Below are 27,832 nucleotides of genomic sequence, written 5' to 3'. Positions count from 1 at the left end.
AGGCACACAAAGTAAGTGAACAGTAAATTAGTTAAATCAAATTTCCCCTCTTGTTTGTTGCTCAACATATTTTATGTTTATTTATTAATGCTGACAGACAGTTATTGGTTCAGACAAACGTGGTGGCATCAACTAAAGAACGGGAAATCCATTTCAGATCCAAGATACACTCGAAGGTCAGCTTATACACTTTCCGATTGTCCTTTTCACCCTGTTTGGCACCCCTCCGCCCATGGACATTCATCTACCACCTGACACGTCTCTCTGAGTTCATCAATGTATTTGAAGAAGTCAAGCAAAGGGTTAAAAAAAAGAAGACTGTTATTGCTCCAAAATGCCATGAAATTTGGGCTATGGAGTTTAACAGAACAAAGCAGATGGAAAATTCCAACAACAACAACAACAAAAAAAAAACAGTTTTAAAAACGACCATGTTTTTTTTTTTTTTTTACCTTTTCACAGTATTTTCCGCTCTAGTTTCTTAAAAGTTTCAAGCTTATACTTGATCTACATAATACACATGAGGCATATGTTCTACTAGTTGTATCAGCTCTGGCTGTACAGTATCTAAAGATTGGTTGCCAATGGTTACAGGACAGAATCTGCAAGCTATTCAGGTAGTTTTTCCCCATCTGACCTTCGTCGTCCATCAACAAGGCCAAAGGTCAAGGTCAAACTGGACTTGTCAGACCCGGAGGCTCATCGAAGGCAATGGGAAAGCTGAGAGCATCGCTGAATGCTTTGTGCACACACAGTGCACAAGCCTTGGACATGGTGAATTATGAGTCTACGTGCTCCAAAACTTCCCAATAAATTAAGATTGTATCTTATTCACAAGGGATGAAGTGTCAAAGATGGCTTTAAATGGCCACAACACTTTGTTTACAGTGTTGTAAATGCATTCAGCTGTTCTCCTGGTGAAAGGCAGGCGTGCTCTCCCCACTCTCAACTCCCATTACTCTTAATCCTTAAGTAAGGCACTAAAGCCTCTCCCCTGCACCAGAAGAACGGCTCAGAAGCCAACCGTGGGGAGGGGGGGGGGGGGCGGGTTTGAAGGTCAGCTCTCTGAATGTGAAGCAGGGGAAAGAGCAGAGTTTAATTACCATTTAAAATATGAGGAATAATGACAAAACACTGGGAAAGTGCCGTGGAGAAGGGCATGAGTCCGTCTCCAATCTGTAACAATAGTTAAATGCTGTGGTGCTACAATCTGTCCGTCTTCCAACCTGGCAGTTTGTCTGTACTGCGCTCACTGGCAAACACTCATTAAACACTGGTAACAGCACACTGATTTTGTTTTGCTTTTTTTTTAATGCAGGCATGAGTGATGGGCAGCCATGATTGTTAACAACTGTGATAGTCAGCTACGGTACAGCTAGCTAGCACACATCTGAAGGCTTTGTAAAAGGCAAAAGCAGCACGTTAAACAATGAGAACAAGTCATAACAAGGCAAAGTGATCACTTACTGTGTTTAGATTTTTTAACCCTAAAGTGACCAGGACTCCATTTGGTGATAAAACAGCCATCGTACAGCTCACACTGGTTTGACATAGAGATGAAACTGTAATAAAAAATACAAATACTCAAGCGAGTTGCTTATGGCTGATTTTCATTCCTTTAAAAATGTTCTGCATCTCGAAGACTCTTGTTCTGTCCAACTGGACTACAATGTAAATATACTGCAAGTTTTGAACAAATACTTGGTGTCTTTAAAAAAAAAAACCAAGATAAAATCTTACATGAAAACATCAACAGTATACTGTGAGTTTGGAGTCTAATCCAAACATAATTCTATCATGATATCTAATCCATCCATCAGTCAAACAGTTCTTGTGGTTGTGAGGTGTGTGTTTAGTTGCCCTATAGCACAATGTGACATATTTCATCATATATCCAGGGCACGAGAGACACAGAGTAGCTCACATTTACAAACAGAAAAACGACCTTTGTCAGTTGGTTAACATTTCTCATATTCCGGTTGGTGACTAAATAATACATTACATTTATACAGAACATCACAGTTCTTAAGTTGAGCAGTACAGCAACTTTGCCCACTGAAATAATCCTTTCCTGTAGGTCAGAGGTCAAGGCTGGGAGCTGGTATTCAGACGCTGCAGCTCAAACTTGGACTTGCCATTTGAGTGGGTGTGAAGTATATGGGGACAGATTGGTCAGCGCATAACAAGTTCTGAGAGCAAATGCCTTATTTTAAGATGCATGTCATCATATAAAGGTATTGTAAAACACTGAACCAGAATGTAAATGTAAATGTAATGTAAATGTAAATGCTCCGTACTTGTATAGCGCCTTTCTAGTCTTTTCGACCACTCAAAGCGCTTTTACACTACATCTGCAGAAGAAGTTGGTCTCCTCTGCTCTTCTGAAGCTGCTCTGTCACACTATGCATCAATGTGTCAGTGTGACATGCTTCAATGAACCATTAGCAAATCACAGGCTTGGAGGTACAACATTAGATTAGAATTTTCATGACAAGCAGACATATTTGTGAAAGTTAAATGACAATCAAACTAAATATCTTTTCATATTTTATAATATTAGGAAGACTAGGAGTCTGCAACCACACTGGCTCTATTAAGGCTGCACCTAAATGAGTTAAATGCTAATGATAACATGCTCACAGTGACAATGTTAACATGCATGAGGTTTCGCAGGGCTAAAGTTTACCATTTCCACCATCTTAGTTCAGCATGTTTAACAACATCAGCTGAGGCTGATGGGAATGGCATTAGTTTGCTTTTAAACCAAAGTATTTGTCAAATTAAATTAACAAAGTTATTACAATTCACCCTTGAACATGATTGTGTGTACCAAATCTCATGGCAATCCATCAAATAGTTGTTGAGACATTTTACTGGAGAAGTGATAAATTAGTATGGCTAAATGAAACACAGCTTAAAGCAATATAACATACTTTTGTTTTTGTGAAACAGGATGAGGATTGTGACTGAGCTTCTCTCTATCTTACAACAGGGGGAAAAAGTCACAAATGGTTAAGAAGCTTGACCAATTTGTTTTCTGGTTCAGTGTTTTAAATGAATGCAACCTTATCAGAGCTTGCCAGCAAGCTGATCTCGATAAACACGATAAACAAACTCGTAATAATCATCATGGTAACAACATCAGAGCAGCAAAATTACTTGTGTGTGAACATACTGAGCACCATTTTACCATCCACATGCAAATATGAACCTAAATGGCACATTAGACAGTCTTCCTCAATCACTGGGTAATAGTCAAATCAGAATAGTTACATATATAATCATAATGTATAAACAGACACTGTACTCTAATCACAGAGTGACAGGTTCAGTCCTGAAGAGCCAATTTAAATAGTTATTTTCACAGATAAATTAAGACATTGCTGCATTAGCCTGTTTGAAAACTCTCAAGGACAATCCACAGTAAGTGACTCAAATTTCCATCACTGGTAGAGGAGCCTATATTTTTAAGACCTGACCCAAAGAGCACATATTGATTGACAAGCAATACTATTTCTGTGGTTGCTTCAAGTATTTCAAGTTCTTTTAACAACTTCCACGCTGCTTGAATCTCTTGCAACTTATCTGATTTATCTAAACACAGAAGAAACTTTGGAAAAAACAAAGATGAACCTGATGCACCTCCAGTGGTTCTTGTTTCCTGAAAACGATCTGAGTTTTAATGACCACAGCAAGACTTTTGTTTATAACCCATATTTGGAGCATGTCAGGCATGTATCACTAACTTACGTTCATTTATACTCATTAAAGTCATAATACTGGCACTCGGACCTTCTACTCATCTCCTAATACAAGAGATGTGGGGTGTGTATACATGCACACAGTTTTCTGAATAACACTGTAGCTCATATCCATGTTAAGGTCTAGTATTAACATTTCTCAGAGGCCAAACTAGTCCGTTAGCATAACAAGGCTTCATTAGCTGATTTGAAAAGACAAATACTGATATCAATTTTTTTTTAAATTGGCAAGGACTTACTTTTTTCATTCGTGATGATTATATTTTACGCTTTTAGGATGTCAGTAGGCTAAATTAGCATATACAGAACAACAAGACTTAAACATTCAGAAAGGCTAACTAGCAAACCTACGTCACTAGCTAGTAGAGCCTGATATACTGGCAGGCCAATATGGAAGCAAAGAAAGGCAATAGTAATTTGGATTTTATAAGCAACAGAATAGCTTGTTTTTAAATTTAACCACTAGTGAATACCTACATTCTACATTTACATACCACTGAAGTATATTATTTTGAAAACCATCTTTCTGACTCTATGTGGTTTAAATTCCCTTTGAAATGTACAAAAGGAGAGTACAATTTCAAAAACTTGATTTAAAGCTTTTTCATAGGCTTTCAATATTCACAAAATTCTACTCAAATTTAGTTCAGTCAAGTTTTTATCTTTGAACTTCAACTAGGGAAAAAAAGAAAAGAATAATAATCAATCAGGTTGATTTAAAGATATCGGTTGCATTCAGACACCAAAATTCAAGATGAAAAATTCAAACTTGAACATCCGAGCTGCTGAGGATCATCAGTCAAACCTGAAGGAATCAATCAGATCTAGCTGGCCTATCAGGTTATGGCCTGTCAGTCACATGACTCAAGAACGAAATATTCAGATGAGCGACTGGACTTAGTTAAATGTCAACATTAAGTATGCAGTAGCAGTTGATTAACACACTATTAGGTATGCTTAAATCAAAAAGTCAAATTATTACGGCCTTTCTTTGCTCCCAGCAGAAGCCGATATCATCAGTTGATTTTAGCTGATAAGAGGAAATAGTTCAGAAATGCTAGAAATATGTTTGTTATTTGGAAACAGTGCTACCATTACAGCTCTTCAGTTCTATGATAACCAAATTAAATGTTTCCTTAATAGAAATACATACTTTAGTTTGCATTTTGTAATAAAACTGAATAAAAATATCAATATCTGACTCAAAAATCCAGCATCAGTCAGTCAGTGAAGTTTTGACACCCACTTACAGCGTGTTTACTTTAACTAATTGAGATTATTTCTAGAGCAGTTCAGCCTCCAAGAAATGTTTAAAGAACCGTGGCGGTTTCTGAAGAAAGGAATTAACTGAATATTCTCAGTTTACCATGTAGACTAAGTTCGTGAAACTATGCAGTGAGTGTGAGTGGAAGCTGTACACAAAATAGCCTCAGAAATGTTCAAATTAGCATATTCCGTTTTTTTGTGACCCTGGATAAGAGTAGATTTCTGAAAACCCTGCACCAACTCAGGAATGTAGCACATGACTATCCTGAAGAACAGGATGTTGGTGTGCATGTAAACCCACAGATACTGTATTAAACACCAACATACACCATTAGACTAAAGCACATATTAGACTATTCACACCCTGTTTGCCATTGATGTTGATAGAAAAGAGATGAAACAGACTGAATCCGGACTACAGAACCATTTCGCCCTCCACAGCAAGACAACGTCATTCACTCCTTGCACTGTCCTACTCTTGGATATCAGACCCACTTAATTGCTTAAGCCATTTAAACACTTTTAAATACATGTGTAGAATATATACAAACAGTATGCCACCACAGTTCAGGTCTGAAATGCAGGCTTCTGCCCGATTCCTTCCATCGCTTGCAGAGAGTTAGGCTAGAAAAGGCTGGGGGGAGGGGCGTTCTGTTATTTCACAGTTTATGTCGCTGATCAGAAATTTGTCTAACATCATTTTATTACTTAACTTTCAGCAGGTGGCCTTTTCAAAGTTAGTCTTTGTTGCGTGTTACTACCAAGGTTCCGCTTCAAAATTTGTGTCGAGTCTTGAGGTGAAAAATGAGGTGGCCATGATCGAGTGATCACTGCCACGCCACAGAAAACACGTGTGACCTCTTCATCACAATCCAGTCCAGTCCCAAACAAAAAAAAAGAAAAAAGGAATGGTTTAGCAACCACCTAGTTCAAAAGCAGATTAACAACAATCAAATGACGTCGGTCCTTTCGTCTTTGTTCTGTTTTATTCTGCATTTATGCCCTCTGCCACTCTATAAAGCACTTCGTGACAAGCCTGTTTAATAAAAGCGCTTTTTTAAAATAAATCTGAATCAATAACAGAATCTGGGTAACACACTGTTACTGAAGAGAGGAGGAACCAAAACAGATCATCCATAAATAAAGTACAGGTCGTTGAATGGGGTTTCCATGTTGATTACCAAGCCGGTCGCCAGGAAGACACAAAAGGAGGATTCTGGGTATTATAGAAGGAGCATTCTGGGAGTGGTTAGTGACTGACAGAGCTCTAAGCCGCCGCAAGATGTCAGATGAGAAGTTGCTTTTGTCCTCTTTGTATGTTGCCCTCCTCGTCCTCTCATCCTTGTTAATCTTTTTTCCCCCCACTACCTGTCCGTGCAGTAAATGGTTGATTGGATTAAAATACAGCCCGGGTCAGAATGAAGGCTCCTCCTCTTCCAGTCACAGACAGGAGGTAGGAAGTAGCAGCAGTCTAGGATGGTTTGGGGGTCTTCAGGGCATCCACTTTGGTCTCCAGGTCTGTAATCTGTGGACACAACATCATAGTGGAGGATAACTAAATTAATTTAAAATAGACCAATTGCTATGTCACGTATCGTAGTCAAGTCCACAGTGCCCAGTGCATCGGGTGTGTGCTAGGCTGATACAGGGTGCGTTTGTCATCACAATGATCCATTCGAAACCATCTGTAGTTAAAAATCCCTGCACTGCTATAAATAAAATAACAGTAAAATTAAAAATGTGGTCTCGTGTATTGAATGTTTTTTTTTTTTATATGTAAAAAATGTAAAATAATATAATGAAAAAACTGACAGTCTAATGTTTTCTGGGAACACAACACTTCTACCGTCATTGTAATTCAAAATGCGGAGCTTTCAGCGACACTTTGACCAGACAGAAAGAAGAGGACTGAAACTGCTGACCGGCAACATTAAAACCAGCTTAATGCCGTATCCCTGATTCCAACCCAGTTTTCAATGTAATCCAACAAAATTGCTTGTTCATCAGTAGCAAATGCTGAGCTAAGGTCAAATTTTAATTGAAGACTCAACAACATTAGCTTTTAGTGCAGGCTCATTGGTCACTTTAAAAAGGGTACGAGAAAATAATAGGTGTTTTTAGTAATTTGCTTTAATTGACCCTTAAAAAAACAGGAGAACCCATTAGCATCAATGATGCATTTCCAAAAAGGGAAAACAAGGCAGAAGTAATGTTTTCTGGGTGAAGAGCTGACCCACTGACACAGAACGTGTCACTTGAGCCCCGTGTGGTTCAGGTGAGCATTTCAACCAACCTTCTCCTGCAGGTTGTCCGCCTCTTCTTTGTGTGTTGCATCACTCTCTTCCTGTGCTCGACGCTGAGCCGTCTCCTTCTTCAGGTACTCGATCTCCCTACAACGCACACACACACACACATTAAAGTTTAGGTGTCTTTTAATCCATCTATCAAACCTTTCATGTGTTCCTCCTTCCTTACTTCTGCTGGTACTCTTTAATAAGTCTCTTGGCTTTGCTGTATTTCCTCTCTAGGGTTTGGTACTGGGCTTGGGTTTCCTTCAGGTGTTCATCCACTGCCTGAAAACACATACACACACACACACACACACACACACACATCAATAGTATGTAAAAACAACTAAATTTTGGGAGATGCTAAGCTAATTAGTCAACTGAGCTGATAAATGAGGAGATAAAATACTTTGCCCATTCATGACAGATAGTTGTCTCCTTGCTTTTCATGTTTATTCTCTCATAAATTACCTTACACAGGGACTGTGCCTCCATCCAGTAGCCCTCCAGTTTCTCCATCCTCTCTTTACTGTCCCGGATGTTTTGCTCCAACTGTGCGCGCTCCATCCGCCAACGCAACTTATCCTGCTCCGCATGAGCCAGCTGGAGGTAAGGGGTGGGAGCGTGGCAGGATGAGGTGGTATGTGGGAGGTAGATGCAGCGTTAAGTCATTGTTCAGCCAGCCAAAAAAGCTGATGTTATGCTAGTGTACATTCTCCACTGCAGTATAGCCCAGACATTGCAATGTATTTCATTTCTGCATGTTAAGAAGAGTCTGACAATTAAGTGGTCTCACCTTCCTCTTCAGCAGCTGGATCTCCGCCTGGGTAACTGCATGTTTAATCTGGAGCTGCAGACAGAGACAGATTGACAGATAAACTATTAGCGAAATGAATCAACAAGTAAAAGAATTACCTTGAGGAGCCGAAGGGTCAACATCACATATACCTCCTTGAATTTGTGGGCCAGCTTCTCCGGGTCGAGCTCTACGGGGGACATGTCCTGGTTCTCGGCCAGGTCGAAAACCTCAATGGAGTTTGGAAAGACTGGACTCATCTCCTCCTCCTCGTCTGTTGCATATTCACCTGTCTGCAGGTAAACAGAAAGAGATGGGGAAGGATAAAAAGAAAAATATTACATTTGTTAAAATTTACGATACTTTCTACATATTGCGTCTGTGTGTTGGGAGAGTGGGGGCGGGTTTAAAATCACATGTATTTGTTTTGTTACAGTTAGATGAGAAGACTGATACAACTCTGTACGGTAAATATGGAGCCAGCAGCTGGTTAGTTTAGCTTAGCCTAGTCTAAAGACTGGAAACAGCTAGCCTGACTCCACCTACTAAAACTCTTATTAACACATTATATCTCCGTTGTTTAACCTGTTTAAACACTTGAAAAATAGCCTGGTTCTGTCCAAACAAGGTATCAAAATCTAACTCACTCATTTCCATGCTACATTTCTTGGTTCAAACTATCCAAAAACTGGAAGAGGAAGACAAATTGTTGTTTTACAGGGGGGTTATAGCCGTTAAGTGAGCTTTAGAGGTGCTAGGAGGCGAATTTTGTTACCTTCAGACAGCCTGCTGTTCCCCTCTGTTTCCTGTCTTTGTGCTTAGCTAACGTAACCAGCTGCTGGTGTTAGCTTCATAATGTGACATAATAAGTGGTATTCTCATGTCTGTTCAGACTGCCAGTTCCACGCCTTTCTCTCTTCATAATTTGCTGTATAATTTCATTTGGAGGAGTATGTGTCATATCAAATGGTATAAATGGCAACTAGCGTGGAGCAGACCGCAGAAGTATGAAATTACAAATTAAGTGAAAGAAGCAAGCTCTTTTTGGCGGTCTGACATTTCAGATTCAACCCTCTGAAACTGGATGCAGCCTCTGCCAGTAACTGTCTTCCATTAAAAGGAGTAACACAATCCATAACAGTCTGCTAATCATTTGTCTTCTTCTACATTACAAAGCAAATTCACATTAACTCATGATCACCATGTCTTTCCAGGTTGAGAACAACTTCACCGCTGACAAAAATGCATTAACTAAAATGTAGCATTGCCCTTCATATTTCGCTCTTTGATTTAATGACCAAACTGTATCTTCAACTCTGGTTACACGTTTCTACTCTGACACAAAGGCAAGCTAGCTCTCAGACTGCATTTATTATTAGGCTGCATCAAATCAAAGAGGACGCTGCTGTCTACATTTATATCCTCTGCTGAATGCTGGGCTCCTCTGGCCTCTGAAAGATCACGAGCCAAGTCTTTTGGGACATTTTCTGTCTCTTTGGGTTATCACTGGAAATGTTCAGGAAGTGTGCGTGTGACGTGGTAAATTGCGTAGACGGGTTGGTGGTGGAAATCCCTTTTCAGATGCATGACGTGCTGTAGCCAAAAGTCAAAAGTCTAAACTCCCGTCACAGAATGCCAGCTCCATATAAAATTCCAGACAAAATACCAACCAAACTCTGTAGTATTTACTGAATATTAAAAAACAAACAATTACTTTAATTTTAGTTTTTTGCCTATAAAGAGTAATATTTTGTCTAAAAGATACCAGAAGCAGCCTAAAACCCCCAACATGTAATATGTGTGTCCAATTTAAAACTCCTCTTTATGTCATTATAAACCCCTAAATGTCCAGATATAGGATACAATCTTGACATGGCAACCTGTGTCATCAGTTTAATCACCCTGGTAAACCTAAGTCACTGTATGGTTGCTATAATTCCCAATCTCCCATTGACCCCAGTATGATGCATAATAATATATGGAGAGTGCCACTGGAAAAATTAAATTCATGTTCAATAGTTAAATGTAATTTGCTTGTATTATACGCACTATAAAATATATGGAGTATTGGAATAGTTACTTTTGTTACACCAAACCGTGTGTTACCCTGAGTGACCACAAGGTGGAGAAGCTGGGCTGAATTTGGAAATTACAGGCACGTGGTTGCACAAAGAGGACATTTTGTCACACACAAACACACACACACACACACACACACACCACCACAATGTAACACTCTTCTCTGGTTCTCTCCTCATCTGTTCATCTCCTCTTGTTGTCTCTCTCTTTTGATTTCCTGCAGCTAATGAAGGCTAATAAGCTGAAAAAGCAACATTAGGTGAAAATGTTCTGAGTTAATAAATGCACATTGGGGAGGTAGAGGAGTGATCAGATCGTTTTGGTCTTGTTGTATTCAAGCACATTTTACCAATGGGAATGGTTTTGGAGACGTTTCCATATTTTGTGACGTTCGGAAAGACAAAGCTGCGGCAGTGTGCAGGATGCACAAAGGAACATTCTTATATTAGTGTAAGCATGTACCTCTTCATCTTCTTCCATGTACTGTTTGTATCTCTGCTCCATCATCTCTCGCTGCCATCTCTCCTGTTCCAGGGTCTGCTGGATCAGCTGAGCCACTTCACTCTGCTCCCCCGGCTTCTCCCGACCAATCACAAACCTGACGGTGCCAGTGGTGTTGCGCAGAACAGAGGCAGCAAGGCTCTGAGTGACGCCGACCAGGCTGGTCCCATCGACCTCCACTATCAGATCATTTACCTGGATCCTACACACACATAAAAGCAGAATGTACCATGTGTGTGAAAATGAACAGAGCGATGTCTGACAATGGCAAAGGTAAAGCACCGAACAGACACGGTTAATTTCATAATAAATAAACCTTTCACTTTGACTAGGAACTGACCTGGATGTGGCCAGTGGTACAGCGGAACTAAACAGTGAAGGCATTAAATGTTTCTACAGGATCTTCTGGAGAGTTTTCTTGGTAAAAGTGCTTAAAAAGAGAAAACCTTTTCATAAATTACAGTGCTATATGCCGGTTTACATGTGAGCTGCCACCACAGTAATGGCAACTTGCCTACCTCCGCCTTCAACCAGATTTATCATGTGTTTGTAGCACAGTAGCATAGTCTATGGTGTAGCATGGTATCCTGTCCTGTATAATAAAAAAATACCTCAAATATTGAAATGTGAATTAAACCACAGCTGAAAATAGTCCACAACAACTGCACTATTTCCTCCTGTTTGAGTAATGTTTGGTAACAACCACAGTGCCCTGCTGTTTTAGGAAATTACTGAGCCTTTGTTAAAACTGGAATTGTGCAGGAACAAATGTGCTTGGGGCTGAAAGCCACCAAACACAGTGGGGAAGTACTGAGAGTCTGACTGACGCGTTGTTGGTTTTGGTCTTTTCATGAGATTTGTTGACCAAAAACAGATCACAGAGCATGAGCAATCTCTATAAAAACCATTCGTGAGACACATAATAAAGACATGAAAGGCAGGAGGACATGGTACCTGCCGTCTCGCTGCGCAGCTCCGCCCTCGGTGACCGTTTTAACAAAGATCCCCAGTTTCTCCAGACCCATATCAGCTCCTGCACCCATACCTATGATACTGATACCCAAACCATCACTGTCTGAGAGAGAGAGACACACACACACACACACACACACACACACACACACACACACACACACAGATAGACATAATGTAAATATCAAAACACTGACTTCTTTATAGATGTGATTCCTGGCATTAATTATACTCGTCCATCCATTCCTTTTGTTATCATTATCATCAGGCATGATATGTATTTATGTTTTGGTATTACCATGAAGTTACATCAACCGATCTGAAGTACGAGGTAACAGTCAAAGCAAAAAACATATTTGGATTTAACATATTTATCCTTATTCTATGCTTTAAAAAGAAACACTAGTCAGAATTACTGCTACAGCAGTGCTGAGAGCAGCCATCAAGGATGGTTGCTGGTTCATATCCATTACCTTTAGAATTACTAGCCGTTAATTAGGCTAATCCACGCTAAGTTTAATACCATAAGGAGATAATGGAGTTGCTAGCAGACAGTGAACGTCCGCTAACAGCTCCCTGTCAGTTATTGTGTGCACGCGCACAAGTGTGTAGTTACATAAGAGGCTTGACAGAGTGACTCTCAATGACTGAAAGTGTGTGTGTGTGTGTGCACCTTTCTCCAGCTCCACAGGAAATAGGTCCAGCTTCTCGACTCTTTTCTCCAGCTCGTACTCGGCTGAGGCTGCCATGGGGTCAACGTCATCATTACGCCGATCGTAGTCTTCGTTAGAGTAGGTGGTGAAAACCTACACACAGAGCAAAGGTCAAAGGTCAGAAAGCCTCCTCCTCTGGCTCAGCCACACTAAACAGTTACTCGAAACAGGGGTGATCAGAAGTTACCCTGAGAAACACTGTAACTGTACTTTTGGTTACTCGATAACCTCTGAATTTAAGATACTACTATGAACCTCGTGCCACAGTGACCGTGTGTTCATGATGATTTTATGATGTTCCAAACATAAACATCTATTACACAATACAAATATAATGAATCAAAATGTATCAAATCCATCATTATCAAACAGGATGTCAATTGAAAGCTTGCATATGGACAAAGTATTTCCAGATCCATGCATTTAACAACTACTTTAATAAAAGGTTTTCAAACAAACTTTCAAGATTGTTTTTTTTTTGTGCAGTTCTCCTCGACTACCTGCTGACATATTTATAAATGGGGTGGACAACATATTAGAAACACGTCGCAGTACATTGCAATACAATTCAGCAGCACCACAAACTACATATTCCAAAGTGACACCTCTACAACGTGAACATGTAATCTTCCCGAAGGTTGACTTCACTGCACGACTGTTGTATTAGGCTGCATTTGTTTCAGCTTGGTGTACCTTCAAAACTGGCAACAGAGTGTCTGTAAATCTCAGAGTGTATGTAGGAGAGTTTATACAGTATCAATGCATTTTTTATGCATGTATATCATCAAAAGCTTAGTAACCACGGCATGTGAGTATATGTATATTTCTTTAAAAATAGTCTTTGTTGCCACGTTTGAATTATTAAGGGGGTATATGACAATGTGTATATTGCAATTTATTTCATATTTGATTGTACCAATACCCCAGATAAAGTGATGGGTGGTGATGGTGCAGTGGATATGACATGGTGAACTCCCATTCACCATTGTGTCCCTGAGCAAGACACATATCCCCTAGTTGCTCCAGAGGCGCGCAACCTCTGACATGTATAGCAAAAAACAGTTGCTTTGCTTAAATAGTCAGCTAAATATGTAAATTATAGTTCTTCATTGCACATCATTAGCATACTGTACATGCCCTTGTTAGCCAAAGAGTGGCCTGTAATTAAGCAGCACTGTCAATGTGGCAACACAACCAGAGGCTAAAAGGCTCCAGCTCCATCTGATTCTAGCCACAGCAGCTTAGAGAGAGTAGACTTGGACAATAAAATCTTGCACCAGAGCTGACTCATCTTCCACTACCCGCAGAAAAGAAGCTTATGTAGGAGAATACCGGAAAAACATATATAGACTTTTCTTTCCTTTTCATGGGACAGAATATGTGTGAATACGCTCTCACTTTCCCCCTCTCCATATATTTCCCCATCCTCTCTTCCACGCTCTATAATGCCCCTCCCCTCTCTCTGAAAGGTCAGCAGCATCTGTCTCCCCGATGACCATCTCTGTGATCACGTGGCTTCGTTTCCGTGGCAACCACAGGCTTGCCCGCTGTGAGTTTGGCACTGGCAATGACCCTCTCTCTGTCTCTCTGTCCCTGACTGGCAGATATGCTAATCTGTGTGTGAGACAACATACAGAGAGAGACAGAGCCAAGGGCGTTAATGTGTAGGAGGTGCTGGCTGAAAGTATTATTTACATTCCCCTGAATGTACAAGACTGGGGCGCACACGCACACACACACACACACACACACACACACACACACACACAAACAGGGTCAGAGGGCGTGATTGTTAAACTGTTTCCTGTAGTCACATTTCCTTCCTGCTGAGTAACTTTAAAGCTGAGTGTGTACATGAAGCTTCAAAGGGCTCCCTGCACACACCACAAACACACAATCTCTACTGTGCCACAGAAATACCAGCACAACAACAACACACAAAGAAACAAAAGTCAACAGGTGGAACAACAACAACATTTAACGTGCAACACACCTACTGAAATGACCAACACAACACTAAAATCTGTGCAGCAGTAACGTCTTTGACAGGAACAGCAGGAATAGCAACAACAATGTGCGACATGAGTCAAAGTGTTGTCCATTAGGATGTAATCAGGACAACTGGGCACACAGGCTCTGCGACTATTCTAATGACTGAATAGATTTTAGCACCACATGAGGTCCTTTAATTCAAATCTAAAAGGACAGATTAATCCACACCACATGGCTATATTCAACAGCAACCAATGGCGACCACACTGGGCTTGCTCTACAATTACTTTAAAAATAACACAAATAATAAATAAAATAAAACAAAAAGCTACATGTAATAAAACACTCTGAAACTAAAAACATAAGCAGGCTAACACACGGATCTCATCACTCACTGCTAATCCACATTGGCTGAGGGGTGAATTAGCCTTAGTCACTCCAGTCAGCTGGATGTCAGGCAGGTAACTGGATCAAGATTGGGCGAGGACGCTACGAGAGGCTCAGACTTCACTGGCATGAAACACATCAGTGCACAGTGGGAACACTGACACAATGCAAAAGAGCTAAGTGTGGTACGCTACTGTAGTTCTGAACTGCATATAAATAATAATACAGTAACACAATAGTTTGTCATTTAATAGAAAATACGCTTATTGTTTTTTTTGATGAAAGTTGGATAAGAAGATCGATACCACTGTCACATCTCTAGGGTAGGTGTGCAGCCTTAGCTTAGCATAAAGACTGCAAACAGAGAAAAAGTCTGGCAGATAAAACCCAGTTAAATTGCAAAATCAGCATTTTCACAGATACAGCATGATGTGTTCATAAGTGAGCTTTAGAGGTGCTGGTAGGTGGACTTTGTTAACCTTTGGCGAGAGAAGGGCTAGCTGTTTCCAGTCTTTAGGCTAAGCTAGGCAAAGCGGCTGCTGGCTCCATCTACATATTTACAGAGGAGACAGGACAGTGGTATGGATCTTCTACATTTTCGAAAAACAGAGCGAACAAGCCCAAAATATGAAACTATTGCTTTACATAAAATCTGAAATATTAGGATGTCTGTCATGCTAACATTTTATAATATAATAAAGCGATAACTCAATTATTCATTAATTGTTTATGTCATTAGTTCCAGTTTCTCAAAAATGCAGATTTGCTGCTTCTATTTGTTTAACTGTATGTGACAATAAACTGAACAACTCTGGATTTAGAACTTTAGGTCGGGCAAAATAAACTATTTGATGGTCACCATGGCATTTAGTAAATTGTGCTGGGCATCTTTCACTTTGGCAACCCCTCCAAACCTTCCAGCTACAATGGATCCACAATCACTTAATGTTTTCAGTCAGGATTGGGTGCATTCCTAAACCCTGTAAAAAGGATGACTTTTTACTTACAGTACACACACCAGGTGTCCTTTCTTCCAAACACTGCAACACTTTGTGCTTCTTATCAATCGGCTTTCCCTATCTTTGCGTGCGTGTGTGTGTGTGTGTACACGCGTGCATTTTCAAGGAAAACAAACACACCCAGCCACATTCCAACTGCTTTTTGCAGACTTACAGAGGAAGCCTTTCATACAGCTCAGCACAGACAAATCCAATATGTGTCAGTGAAAGTAAGATGCAGTACAACAAGTTTTCTACAGCCTGAGATTAATCATATTACCCTTCACTATGTGCCAAAGCACATCATCCAGAACTTGGAAGTAAGCTTCTGAACAGTGACATAATCGCATGGCATTTCTGCTTCAAGATCAAGGTTGGAGACTTGCTAAGTAAATACCTAAGGGGGTTTAAGCTCTCTTGATGGGTCTTTCACATGATGAAGTAACTGATGATGTCAGAACAACAATTACCAACCAGTAAAAACACCCAACATGTTCAGGCAGTGAGACGCTCGACTGGCTTTGTTCCCTGCAGCAGAACACCTCTCTGAACATGTAAGATACTGGCTCCAATCCCAACAAGGCAGGACAGTCACAATGCCACATTCTCTCACAGGCTTTCATTCACACAACATGCTGTCATACTGGATACTTTGTGCTTTAGGATATCACCCATCTTCAAGGATGTACAGGGTGACAGCGACTATAGTCTGTTTTTATTCCAACGAGATGACTGGGTCTGATTCTTCTGGTTTTGACTGAACTGAGAAGTCATCGGTGTTGTCACATACAGTACTCCGAGAAAATACCAGAATAAGAATTGCCACTTCAATCCAAGTGTGTTTACTTCATATCCCTGACGTACTGACAGGCTTACGAGTAGGAAGAGGTGGTGGTGGTGCAAGCAGACAGGAAGCTTTCTTTTAGTGAACAGATTGGAGTTTAAAATAAATCTTTACTGTTGTATAAATAATTTACTAAAAGGTGGATATGAATGTTTGCCTGAAACACTACACTAACTGTTTTGTTCTTAATTTGTTCTCATAAGTTATTTAGTACGATGTAGTAGTGTACGATTCAGAATGAAGGGCTTCTTGCTCTCAACATTGCTAACCTGAAAGAACTAACACTGATTTTGTCTGGGTTAGCTTATTACATACTAGCCTCCATTTCTCACTGGAATTTCATGTGTCATGTTAGCTAGCCAGAACTGACAGGTGTCTTTCAAAGTCTTGTTGTTGACTGAGATTAGGTAATGCATCCTATTGTCTGTTGCACATGGTTCACAGAGAGGAGAGACAGAGGTAGATACAGAACTGCGTGAGTGTGGCAACGAAGTGAGCACTGCCATCGTCCATTATGCAGTCTTTGTCACACATAAAATTCGGCATAGACATCCTGTGTTTCAATAGCAAGGCGGTTATCTTATTTCCGGTTCTTACCTCTTCTCTTACATGGCATATCATAATACACTGCACGGTATGCGACTCAATTATCTCCCTCGCTGAGGAAGTATGTTGCTGTTGTGGCCGCTTCATCACAGCGTGCCGAGACATGTTCGCAATCCACACAGCTCAACCGCAGTGAGGGGGTGGGGGTTGTGGGAGAAACGAGCACTCCGGTATAGAAAGTGCTTCTGTTGAATCAAGATCTACATTCAACAGACAGATTGAGCTAGAGTCAGCAGGAAAGACTGTGGCGAAACCAAAAGGAGAAAATCCCTCCAGTAACTTGTGTGCGTGTGTATGACGTTAAAGACGGAGGAAGTCAGTGAGTCTTTTCAATAATTTCCTTACTGTCTAAATTTCTTCTCTTATAGTTTCCAGAGAACAGTAGATACACACACACACATCTTTATGACGGCCTTCACTAAACCTATTCAGCTTCTTTTGTTCTCTTTTATCTTGGCAGCAACAAGCTGTAAATACAACTTACTATCAGCTTATGAAGTGTTCGAAGGCAAACAGTTACCTATTATTTACATATTCAGAAGACATGGGGCAATATCAGCATTCATTCTGAGTCATGTTTCTGGCTCCCTGATAAATTAATTCCAGTGTCTACTTTTTATTGTTTTGGTCTCGACTTGATATATCTGCTTCTTTAGCTAGTTTAGACGGTTCAGAAAGTTATAAATATTCTACAGTCAGCATTTTTTGGAGGAGGATGTGACATTCAGTTGTTTGAGTTGGACAGAGCGATCAGACACATTAAATCTGTGATCACACTGTGTGCCAGACCACCACCAGATGCGGTCTGGTCGATATGTTCGCATTCTGATCACAATGTGCTCTGCATACATACACACCTGGCACTGACACACGTTTTTCCTTATCCAGACAGGATATCCAGATGCACATTGCATGTTAATGCCAGGTATGAATGGGGTCTTTGTGTAGTACTTTTCCCCACAACCAACACTTTGATCCATTATCAGGTATTTTAATGGTCAGATTTTCAGGCTATGTGCTGGGGCATTCATCATCCCCAGAGGATGAATCCATATATTTTTGATGACACCTTGGCCTTTCCTCCAGTGCCACTATCAACCAGATGAAATATAATAAAATTAAAATGCTTTCACGTTCCACTAGGTTAAGACTAGCTTCATAGTGCATATTTGATTTCATCTGACACTTTGCTTCTGGGGCTACAGCACCTTTAGTTTTGATTAAATGAACTGGAAACAACCTTGGTGGAGTGTTGAAGTCAAAGAGGGAGTGCCTCAAGGAGTTCCTCGTATGGGCTCTCAGTACTGGCTCGAATAAAACTGACAGTACTGGATCCAGGATGCGGCCACATAGCTGATATGACATGGACTGATGTTTGTGATGGGCATCATTTTCATTTTAAAATCATTGCTCTACTGAGGAGACATTAAGGTCTGACCGAGTGTTGAAAAGTAAAAGTAATTACATCTGACAAACAGTCCCTCACCTTGATTGGCCCAGTGCTAAATCGAATTTTCCTATTGGAGGGCGGGGGCTCTTCTTCCTCAGGGAGGCCCGGGATCTCGGAGCAGCTGGTCTCCGGCTGATACACCTCCTCATCTTCCTCATCCTCCTCATCGTCTAGCTGGCTGCCCCCAGAGTCCTCCTCCCCAAGCCCGCTGTACGCACTGATATCTACCAGATCCCCCTCTGAGTAATCGTCCTTCCTTGAGCCATCCTCGTCGTTCTCCTCCTCCTCCTCTTCCTTGCTCCTCCTCCTCTCAGAGTCTGCTCCTTTGTCCTCTGGGGAGGGGGAGGAACTTGAAGGCTGTTTTTCTCCATTTTCCAGCGAGGCATGAACCTCGGCCTGCACCAGCCTGGCTCCGGCCTCAGACCCCCCGGTGGAGCAGTCCTGCTCATCCACCTGTGGCTCCCGCTCTGAGGCAGCCACTGTGCTTGAGCCCCTGGCTTCAGTCGCTGTGGCCTGGGCCTCCAACTCCGGTTTGACCTCCGAAGAGGAAGAGGAAGAAGTGACAGCCACTGAGGACGATGAGGAGTAGGATGAGTTGGAGAGCTGGTCTCCTGACTGTCCGAACCCTTCCTTCTCCTCGCTGGCCATCACTCCTTCTATGCTCCTATCTGTCGCTTCTGCTAGCTCTGCTGCCTGGGTGCTCACAGCTCCAGCTGGCACCTCCTTGCAGTCCTCCTTATCTGTAGGTAACATCTTCGCCTGAGAGAGAGGAAGACAAAGAGGGATCATCTAACCATTTCATTTTTTGGTTTATGCACTTTACTTTAAATCAGCTTCCAACTGCAGTTTGTGATTTCCTGTATTTTTTTTTATAAATAAGCAAAATCTTCTCACCTTTCCGGTAGGCTCCGCTCTGGCTGGGGGTTTGGGCTTTGGTGCTAGGGCAGGTCCTGACCGACGCTGGGGGAGGTAGAGATTGTTTTGCAGTTCGCCCTTCTCGAACGCGGCACTGAGCTGGCTCACTGTTGGGCTGACGGCGTCACCGGGCCCCACTGAAGCTGCGACAGCGGGAATAGTAGCGGGAGTGGGAGCGGAAACAGGGGGGTCGTCCAGCCGGTCCAAAGCCTCGGTGGAGCCGTTAAAGCGAGCCACAACATCTAGACGGCTGTCCTGGAAGCCTGACGCCCGCTCCTTCTTCAGCAAGATCCGGTTGGTGGCAGCTTGCTTCTCCTGTGGGAGACAATAATCAGTCAGTCGGATGCTCTTGGATCAGAATCAGAATACCTAAGTAAGTAAAAGAAAAGTGCTTTCTAACCTGTAGAGTCCGCTGTTCAAAAATCCTCCTGGTCTCCTGGAGCTTAGAGAAGCCCACAGAGGAGCCTCCACCCTCCGCGCTTGGCTTAGAGTCAAAGCGGTTGACCCTCTCTGAGACTGTGGCCCCAAGTTTGAGCAGGGCGCTGTGGTCGACGTTCTCGTTGAGGCTGGATGCCCTCGGCAGGGACAGTTTCACTGCCTGCTCTTTACCTGACAATGACAGGAAAGCTAATTGGGAAGATTGATTTAGAGCAAAAAAGGGAAAGAGAGAGGTTTGTTACAGTAGAAGTTCCAGTTTCACACAGCCTGGATCTTTTTGGCATGGTTTTGACCATGTTTGTAGCAGTTATGCAAACATTGTACTCACCAAATTAATTGCTGAAATTTAGAAACATTGACTGACTGTTTGTGCTTCCTGCCCTTTTGGATTTCTGAGTAGCAATTGGTCCTCGGCCAGTATTATTATTATATGTTGTCCATTCATTACACATTATTATACTTAAAATACACCTAATAGTACTTGTTATTCTTTTGTCAGTAAACATTGGCTGAAATGACACTGAAAAGTGATTTGATCAGCTATAGCTAGCTAGCTAATATTGTGCTAAAAGGCTGAGGCTAAAGCTACGTGTCCCGGGCAAAAAGTCAGCATTGTCACCCGTTGATAATCCACGTAGATAATATAGAAATAAAGGAGCAGCTTTGATCTTTGTAGTGTAGAGCTAGTTAGTCCTAATATTGTAAGTTTGATAGGGAAAAACATAAAATCAGACTATTTCGTTCTGGCATTGCCCTGTTTGGATGCTTAGCTCACACAAGTTCTGTTTTATCATTACATGAGAAAAGGCTTTGAGGATGAGGACTTACTCATGTGTCTGGCAAACGTACATTAGAGCAGATACAAACTGTTTAACCCGTTGTTTACATTTTTCCTCTTGTGTTTTTGGTTTTTAAAAAGCCTGGACTGAGGAATGGCTAGGAAGGTTTAACGAATGAATTTTAAGAATCATCATATAGTGGGTGACAAAACGTTATAACAATACAATTATACAATTATAATATTTATCATCATCATCTCTCTCTCCTCACATAGTTTATTCCAAAGGCTTTGACAAAAATGTAACCAGAAGTGAATTACCAATCATTTTGGCTCCGTCCTCCTCATCTCCAGGAGACTGCATCTGCATGAACATGTTCTTGATTCTGTGAACATTTGATCCATATTTCCGGCCCCTCCCAGTTGGGCGTGGCAGAGGAGCGGGCTTTGAGGGGGGGCCAGAGGCTCCGTTGGCTGCATTATTGAGGTGGTCGGTGGCCTTCTTGAGCGCAGCTAGCCCGGCCTCATAGGCGTTGCGGTGGGGCGATGGACTCCGTAGGTTCGAGCTCCCGCTTCCCCCACTGCTGCCACCGGAGGTCCCGTTGCCCCCCGTGGCCGATGGGGGCTCAGTCTTCATCATGTTTGGTAAATCAGATGCCTCCTGGTGAACAGCAGGTTAGCAGAGATAAGGGCAGCAGCATCCTGGAGCTGTTTGACATTCACCTCCTGAATCACACAGACGGACAGACAGATTGATGGTTTATGTTTGTGATAAAACATTTTCTATGACATTTAATCAATGACAATAGAGTGAGTTACCATAACCCAAACCACTGTCTTCCCCCTTTCCTTAGTCTGACATGCAACTAACAAACCAACAGTAGTATTCTACTTGACATGAAACAGAAATAAACATGTACAATCTAGCTTTTGTAAACCTGAAAACAAAATATATATTTTATAAGTGTAAAAAGCAACTGCTGAAAGGACTAGTAAATGAATGGATTAGTTGATCAACAGAAAACTAAATAAACAACAATTTAGATAACCGTTTTTATCAGACATTTAGCAGGTAAAAATGTGGGTATAAGCTTCTCAAATGTTTCTATTTTTGCTCTTCTCTTTTTGATATTACTGTGGATTTTGGACTGTTGGTTCGACAAACCAGAGCCATCACATGCCCTTGGAAATTCTGGTAAAATTCTGCCATTTTACCCTATTTTCTGATTAAACACTTAGGCTAATCAATTAACATTGTGACTGACAATGACAATTCAACTAATCATTATTATTATAATATTATTAATATTTTTGAAAACATTTCACTTTTTCATTATGGTCCAAAATATATTCTGTTGGCAATTAAGAGAACGGTTGCGACAAACAATTATTTTCACCAATAAATTGTCGATTAATTACGATTAATCATACAGTTTATGAAAAGCAGGAAAAAAGTTGAAAAATGTCTATTACAAGTTCCAAAAGGCCTGGGTGATGTCTTCCAATGTCTTGTTTTTCCAAACTTACAGCCCAAAACCTAAAGATATTCAAATTACAATGATATTTCCAAGTATGCAGCAAATCCCCATATTTAAGATGCTACAACCAGTGAATATTTGGTCTTTAATTAACCTAATCTGCATTCAAAATAACATTCAGCTTTGATATGACTGCAGTGTTTTTGAACAGTACATTTTATTAAGTGATCATTTTATGGAACGTTTTGTTACTTTTAGAGAGTTGAGAGCTAAGAGAAAATGAAGGGAAAGAGTGGTGAGGAACCACATGCCACACGGCTCCGCAGTTTGTGTCTTGAGACTTCAAACAGAAAGCCTGAATTACACCACTAACGATGGAGTCCATTGAGTTGCATTATAGGAATCCAGAATGTAGAATCCAGTGCTGTTGAACTAAAAGTCAGATTATCTCCACCTCTGCTGCTTCAGTCTTATGGAAGTTTTTTATTGAAAAATGTTTTTTTTATGATACATTGATTAATCAAACCAGAGAATCCATGTCAGATTAATCTGTAATAAACATAACTGTTAGTTGCAGCCCTAGCATAAATCTGCAGTAGAACAGAAAACAGGGGAGAAAAACTTTGAGAAAAAAACACCAGTATAAGCAGAAAATGAACCATAGACAAACATCAAATAGCACAAGAACTGCTTCACTGTGTATTTCATAACACCCACATGGCGCTCCAGCAGCCATCAAAATAATCCAATTAAAATGATGATGCACTGTGACCTCACATGTCATGTGTGTCTTCATGCGGCTGCTCTAAATGCCAAACTTACTTTGTGACAAAGTCAGCGTGAGAATACAGAACGCCCCTGTGGACCCCAGATTTCAAACTGTTTGCTGATGATAACAATCTAATTTACTGGCTGATTGCATTTGCAGTTTGTCCTGTCTGATCTGTGCTACAATAATGTCTGATGTTTTCATCAGGTTTTGATTTCCTGTTCTGCACCTTACGACAATAAAAACAACAGCAATGAGACCAAAGTTGTGTAACACACACAATTATTCAATTTGTTTCACTTAATATCATAAACCTAAAAAAGAAAAACCTCAAAAAATAAAAATAAACAATCAAACGGAGAGCAAATTTCAACAGGGTGATCACAGTTTGTGGCAACAAAATAAATCTCACCAAGTTATTTAGACGTCTCAATAAAATGTTTATTTCATCATGATGATTTGGTAATTAAGTGATTATTAGAAAAATAGCAGCAACTATGGCTCCTTTCAGCTTCCTTCCTGAAGCTACAACCACCAACCAGTAAGCTTAGCTTAAAATGAGTCGAAGCAACTAGACTGGCTCTGTCCAGAGGTAAAAAATCCCTGCGAGCACTTCTAGCTCTTGTATTAACACTTACATTATATGTCTTAGTTATATCTGTAAAAAAAAGCATGTCGTGGTTTTATGAAGACATCTGTGCCAGGATTTCTTTTGGCTATAGTAGCAGTCTTCACTGGTTGCCTGGCAGGCTAATGGTGGTGACAAGACTCCAGATATAATGGGCTTCAGCATCAGCTAGCTGTTATCTCATTTCCAGTTTCTGTGCTAGCTACATATTCAGCAGACAGACATGAGAGTGGTATCAATCTTCTCATCTCAAATTGGCCAAGAAAATGAATAAACATATTTTCAAGTGGAGCACTAGTGGGATGGTAACTCTGCAGTGGTAATAATAACAATTGCAACTTAAAATTCTAGTTCATTTGTGTGGAATAACCATAATAACTATCACCAATTTAAAGGTTAAAAAGAAATGGGTTTTGCTACTCAGACGATTACTTAATCAAATGTGGATCAGAGGCACGTCTAATTTTTCCAACAGACTCAGTCTGTGGGATTTGTGTGAAAATTCACAGCCGAGGTGTGAAGATTCATACTGACTTTTAAGTTACATTGTCACAATGATGCAACATGTACTTCATTTGATTCAACACTCCCCACCACAAAACAACACAATCTGAAGTACTTGGCTCACTTACATTGTTGTCTTGTAATATGTTTCTTTGACATTAGTCAAATACTCCACCCCGACTAACTGATGATTTGTTTGAAGAAAACGTCTACAGCCATGCTACAGCCAGCTCTCGGCTGTACTTAAGCACACCAGTGCTTTGAGCTAAACGCTAACGTCAGCATGCTAACAGGCTTTTAGCATGCTACTATAACCAAATTCATCATCTGAGTTTAAGAAATTAGCATGCTAAGATTTGCTAATTAGCCCTAAACACAAAGTACAGCTGAGGCATTCTGCACATCATGGTCAAAAATAATTGGACTAATTTAAACTCAAACCTCAAACTCATGGTGGCAGGAGAGAAAAAGTCTGGGGATCACCCAAAAGATAAGTCATATAAGACAAAGCAAATAATTTCTATAACCAGGAAATGGTTGACATTTTTGCTTGAAAAATGACAAGAATTCCATATCAATTATCAAACAGTTGCCGATAGATTTTAGCACCATTTTAAACTTTCACTTTCAAACTGTCAGAGCTTCCTAAAAACTACTGGACGGTTTCTGTTGGCACACGAACCTCCATTCATCCCTCACAGTACTGTAGCTACTAGTGCACACACCTCGCAACGATATGCTGCGACAAGCATCTGAACGAAACTTTTTTAGGGAGGAAAAAACTTGACAATAAACTAAAAAATAAAATAAATACTGTTGTAAACATTGCTGACAGGCATATGGGGAATATAGGAAATGTATGTTCCTGCCTCGCCTCACACTGACTCCAGATGGCACAGCTGACACAGTGGGACAAGCTCACACACACACACACACACACACAGCGACCACAGTTTGTCTTGTGACAGTCTTGCCAAATAGTAGATTCTCACATACTGATCATGTGAACTTAAGTGAGCAAATCCAATGTAAAGCAAATAACCTTAACACACGCCTCAAGAAACACACACACACACACACACACGCGCGCGCGCACACACACAGAGCTCTTGGACGTTTTCCTGTTATTGTTAAGACGAATCTGGTGGCTCCTGGTCTAACTGGTAAACACACTCCTGACATTGAGTAACCTGAAATGCACAACACAGACAACCAAAATCTGACTCCAGTCTCCATAACTCCATCTCAGCATGACTATTCATCTCTCCTTTGTTGATGTTGCTACCAGTTAAGAAAAAAACAATAGGTTAATACAGTACAAGCATCAGCGCAGATTTAGTTTTACATTCCCCCGTCTTTCCAAGACCAACATCTGTCTCCCGCTACCCCTAATCCCTTGTGGTTTGGGGGTTGCTTCCTGTCATTTGGTCTCACTCCTGAATGCACTTTGGTTGTCCCATCTGAAGATGTTTCAGACATTTTCACACATCTTACTTGGTCAGTGGCATCTCACTCTTACCTGGCCAAAAACAACCTAAACAGTGCAGAGTCAGAGGATAATTAATGCTTATTACAACATGGGTCTTACATAAACTAATCTAATTCATTTTTAAATCAATTTGTCATTTTGCAAAAACAGATGTTGGTTCATCCCCCAGTCGTGAACATTAATGTCATTGATTTGTCTCAGTTCCTCTGATCCTCCACTTCTCTATAATCACTTTTGTCCATACTGGCTTTTTTTTCTATTTTGTAACTAGATTCCAGAGTACTGTATTTACCCAGAGCTATCGTCCTCCTCCTACGAACACACACACAAACACACACACACACACACACAGTCTCAGTCAGGTCAATACAATCTAAAATAAAAACATCACAGCAAAACCGCTGCCTGCCTGCATCAATAATCCTCTGCATATAAATGACTAATGATTTATAATCAATTGATGGGAGAACAGCCCCTCCTTTCACTAAATACAGGCTCCAACACAAACAGCATGGCCTGTGTTTTCCCAAATGACATGTGTGATGTGTGTGGGTTGTTAGTATGGTGAAATTGACCTTGTCTCACCATACACTGTCACACTGAGGACTCTGTAACCAGTCACATATGTCTTTGTGTTTTGTGTGGTGTGTGTGTGCATATTCAACATGGTCAACACAGTCTATGAGACAAACACTGCAGCCACTGATGTAGATGCTTCTACAGTGACATGGTAACGTTAATATGCTGCCCGTTCAGACATGAGTAATAACTAAGTCTTTAAGTCTCTCCGCGTCGGTACAATATCAGTATCAATGCGTGTCTACGTGCGTCACGCACACAATGTCCAACAGAAGGCACATTATGGCAACTACAATGACTCCATCTATTCACGCCACAATCCCTGCATCTGTGGAGGAGACTCCCCGGCCTGGCCTAGTGCAAAGGTTCATTCTGGCAGACACACACTGCATGCTCCTGCTGCTGCTCCTGCTGGCTAGAGAGAAGCTTTGTTGGCATACCCGACATATGCTGCTAGCTCAGAGCTTCAATGGAAAAACATAGTCTTTATTGTGACGTTGCTTCAGGAGCTGAATGTGTCGTAGCCAGGTATGATTTAACAGCGATTGCGAATCACTACGAGCCACTCATTAATTCGGCGTGTATACACACAGAGTAACGTTTACTACCGTTACATGGCCAACTCTTATTTGTGGTTTGCGTGTTATCGCCTTCTTTCCTTTCCCTTCCCTTCAAATACACGTTTAGCGGAAGGCGACAGCACTGTGCTCGCTCTTTAAGATTAGATTTTTAATGTGAATTAAAGGGGGTTTGGTAAATCACTCATACGCCGAATTCGCCTGAAGACATCGAGGAATCCAAGGTAATCTTAATTCACACCCTCGGAGGCGTTTTCTTCAGCATGTCAGCACGGGAACTTAAAATAACACGATTGGTAAAGGAGTTCGGCGTGACGTTCTTTCTGGAGAAGGGAGATCACAGCTCGGGTATTCCGGATGTGTGTTTTTTTTCTGATGTGATTTATTACGTAAAGTTCAACACATACGAACACTAACAGTGAGCAGGTATAGTTGTGCCCGCGTTAGCGTGTCACCGGCCGGTTTTGGACCCTGAGGCGGACGGACGACAGGCCCTGCTGGGTGTCTGTCTGCTACGCTGCGTCGCTTCCTTCCTGCAGCCTCTCCTCTTTCACAGACGAAAGGCAGATTTTTAAGCAGATTTCAACCCTGCCAACTCTGAGACCATCTGCGCCCCGCGTCGCTGAAGTCCACCATACCTTATATTCCAGTGTGTCGGAGACAGCCCGGTGCCCGTTAGGATCCGTGGCGGAGACAGTCCATTGTCCTGCTGCTGCTGATTCCTCCTGCGAGCGAACAGACTGAGCGCCAGCCTCCCCTCCGCTCCTCCCTCCCCCCCCCCCCCCATCATTTTCCTCCATCTCTCTCCCTCTCCTCCGCACCCCTTCTCTCCTGCGTCCTTTCCCTCATCCCTCTCCTCCCTTTTCTGTTTTCCCCCTCTACTCTCCCTCTTTCCCACCAGGGTTATTAGACGTTCACGCTCAGCAGATGCAGATTGAGCATTATTTTAACATTTGACCTCTGATTAAAGGATGCCCTTTATTGGCATTAAGGAATTTGAACATCAAGCAACAGCCGACTGCC

General features: G+C 41.3%; 1 protein-coding gene across 2 annotated transcripts; it reads right to left on the bottom strand.

Annotated features, from left to right (window-relative positions):
- Positions 1–53: 53 nt before the first annotated feature.
- On the bottom strand, positions 54–27,574 carry LOC119882735 (neurabin-2-like). Of its 2 annotated transcripts, none has more exons than XM_038692963.1 (14): positions 27,448–27,574; positions 21,106–21,510; positions 19,969–20,195; positions 19,548–19,883; positions 18,690–19,412; positions 12,337–12,469; positions 11,646–11,766; positions 10,653–10,893; positions 8,264–8,404; positions 8,112–8,165; positions 7,787–7,918; positions 7,503–7,600; positions 7,321–7,417; positions 54–6,552 (listed from the first exon to the last, which is right to left on the bottom strand). In XM_038692963.1, exons 2-14 carry the CDS (start codon positions 21,422–21,424, stop codon positions 6,499–6,501), a joined length of 2,676 nt encoding a protein of 891 aa, XP_038548891.1. In that variant the 5' UTR covers positions 21,425–21,510; positions 27,448–27,574; the 3' UTR covers positions 54–6,498. The 2 variants fall into 2 exon arrangements, with proteins under 2 accessions (XP_038548891.1, XP_038548900.1); XM_038692972.1 differs by having other exon boundaries at positions 19,969–20,177.
- Between the last annotated feature and the right edge of the window lie 258 nt (positions 27,575–27,832).

The sequence above is a fragment of the Micropterus salmoides genome, unplaced genomic scaffold (genome assembly GCF_014851395.1).
Source record: "Micropterus salmoides isolate LMB-PRFRI ecotype aquatic unplaced genomic scaffold, ASM1485139v1 Ms_hic_scaffold_10, whole genome shotgun sequence".
NCBI lineage: Eukaryota > Metazoa > Chordata > Actinopteri > Centrarchiformes > Centrarchidae > Micropterus > Micropterus salmoides.
Note: the sequence above shows the minus strand (reverse complement) of the source record. Positions and strands in the feature narration are given on the sequence as shown.

Excerpts from the sequence above, each read along its gene's own strand:
- LOC119882735 (XM_038692963.1), bottom strand. The coding sequence starts at position 21,424 with ATGATGAAGACTGAGCCCCCATCGGCCACGGGGGGCAACGGGACCTCC. Across the intron at positions 8,405-10,652 it reads ACATGGAAGAAGATGAAGAG|ACAGGTGAATATGCAACAGA; the intron begins GTACATGCTTAC and ends GTTTACCTGCAG. Across the intron at positions 7,601-7,786 it reads AGGCACAGTCCCTGTGTAAG|GCAGTGGATGAACACCTGAA; the intron begins GTAATTTATGAG and ends ATGTGTTTTCAG.